Source organism: Habropoda laboriosa, unplaced genomic scaffold (assembly GCF_001263275.1).
Source record: "Habropoda laboriosa isolate 0110345459 unplaced genomic scaffold, ASM126327v1 scaffold22, whole genome shotgun sequence".
Taxonomy (NCBI): domain Eukaryota; kingdom Metazoa; phylum Arthropoda; class Insecta; order Hymenoptera; family Apidae; genus Habropoda; species Habropoda laboriosa.
Window position 1 is genome coordinate 3,446,608 of NW_017100261.1, and position 730 is coordinate 3,447,337.

Consider the following 730-nt stretch of genomic DNA (forward strand, 5'->3'; position numbering starts at 1 on the left):
TGCCATCTACGTTAACCAATAATTTTCTTCTTCGCAAAGATTTCTCTGTACACTATCTTCAGCAAGAGCTAATTTTCTCTTTAAAAGGAGGACTACGCGTTGCTGTACCAATGTCTGGAAAGCATGCAGTCGTCGAAAGGTCACGAAGAGCCAGATCTCTATTCAATGGCCAATGGCCATGTGTCCACGATAACGGACCCAGCTGACGTTGCCACCTCGTCGATGCAACACATGCAGATTGACTATTCACCTAAACCAACGATGATTCGCGAATACGCAACAGTGGAGGTGAACTCCATGTCTGATTACTCTATCCCGATTCGAGTGGACCATTCGATGGAGCCATGCAGCAGCAGAAGCAGCGAAAGTTGCATGTTCAGCCACACAGCGAACGAGCATGAGAAGAACATCGTTATGACCCATCGAAACGTGAGCTATCACAATCATCCGGGCAGCGTCTCTGTGATCGTTGACGCGAACGGTTATGTGACGAACGGCAGCATGCGTGTGCCACCAGAAGGTATGGAGACCAGCTGCAAGATGTTGCCTCAATGATGCCTGCCGATCTTCGGTTGCAGTGTTTCCTCGAGCCGGTCCGAGCCGCTGTAACCGATCGAGTTCCTCACTGCCCGAAGTGTAATCCTGATTCTGTAAGTAATTTCACACATTAGACGTATTCGGTTGTCCCCCTTTCTTTCGCGAGAATAGCTTTACCTAAATATTTCTCACT

General features: G+C 48.4%; 1 protein-coding gene across 1 annotated transcript in view; it reads left to right on the forward strand.

Annotated features, from left to right (window-relative positions):
* LOC108572809 (tyrosine-protein phosphatase 99A-like) overlaps nucleotides 1–730 on the forward strand; it is a 21,771-nt gene extending 21,041 nt beyond the window's left edge. The window contains 1 exon segment of the mRNA XM_017935118.1: nucleotides 83–730. Within this exon segment, the coding sequence (XP_017790607.1) occupies nucleotides 83–555 (473 nt within the window). The 3' untranslated portion in view covers nucleotides 556–730.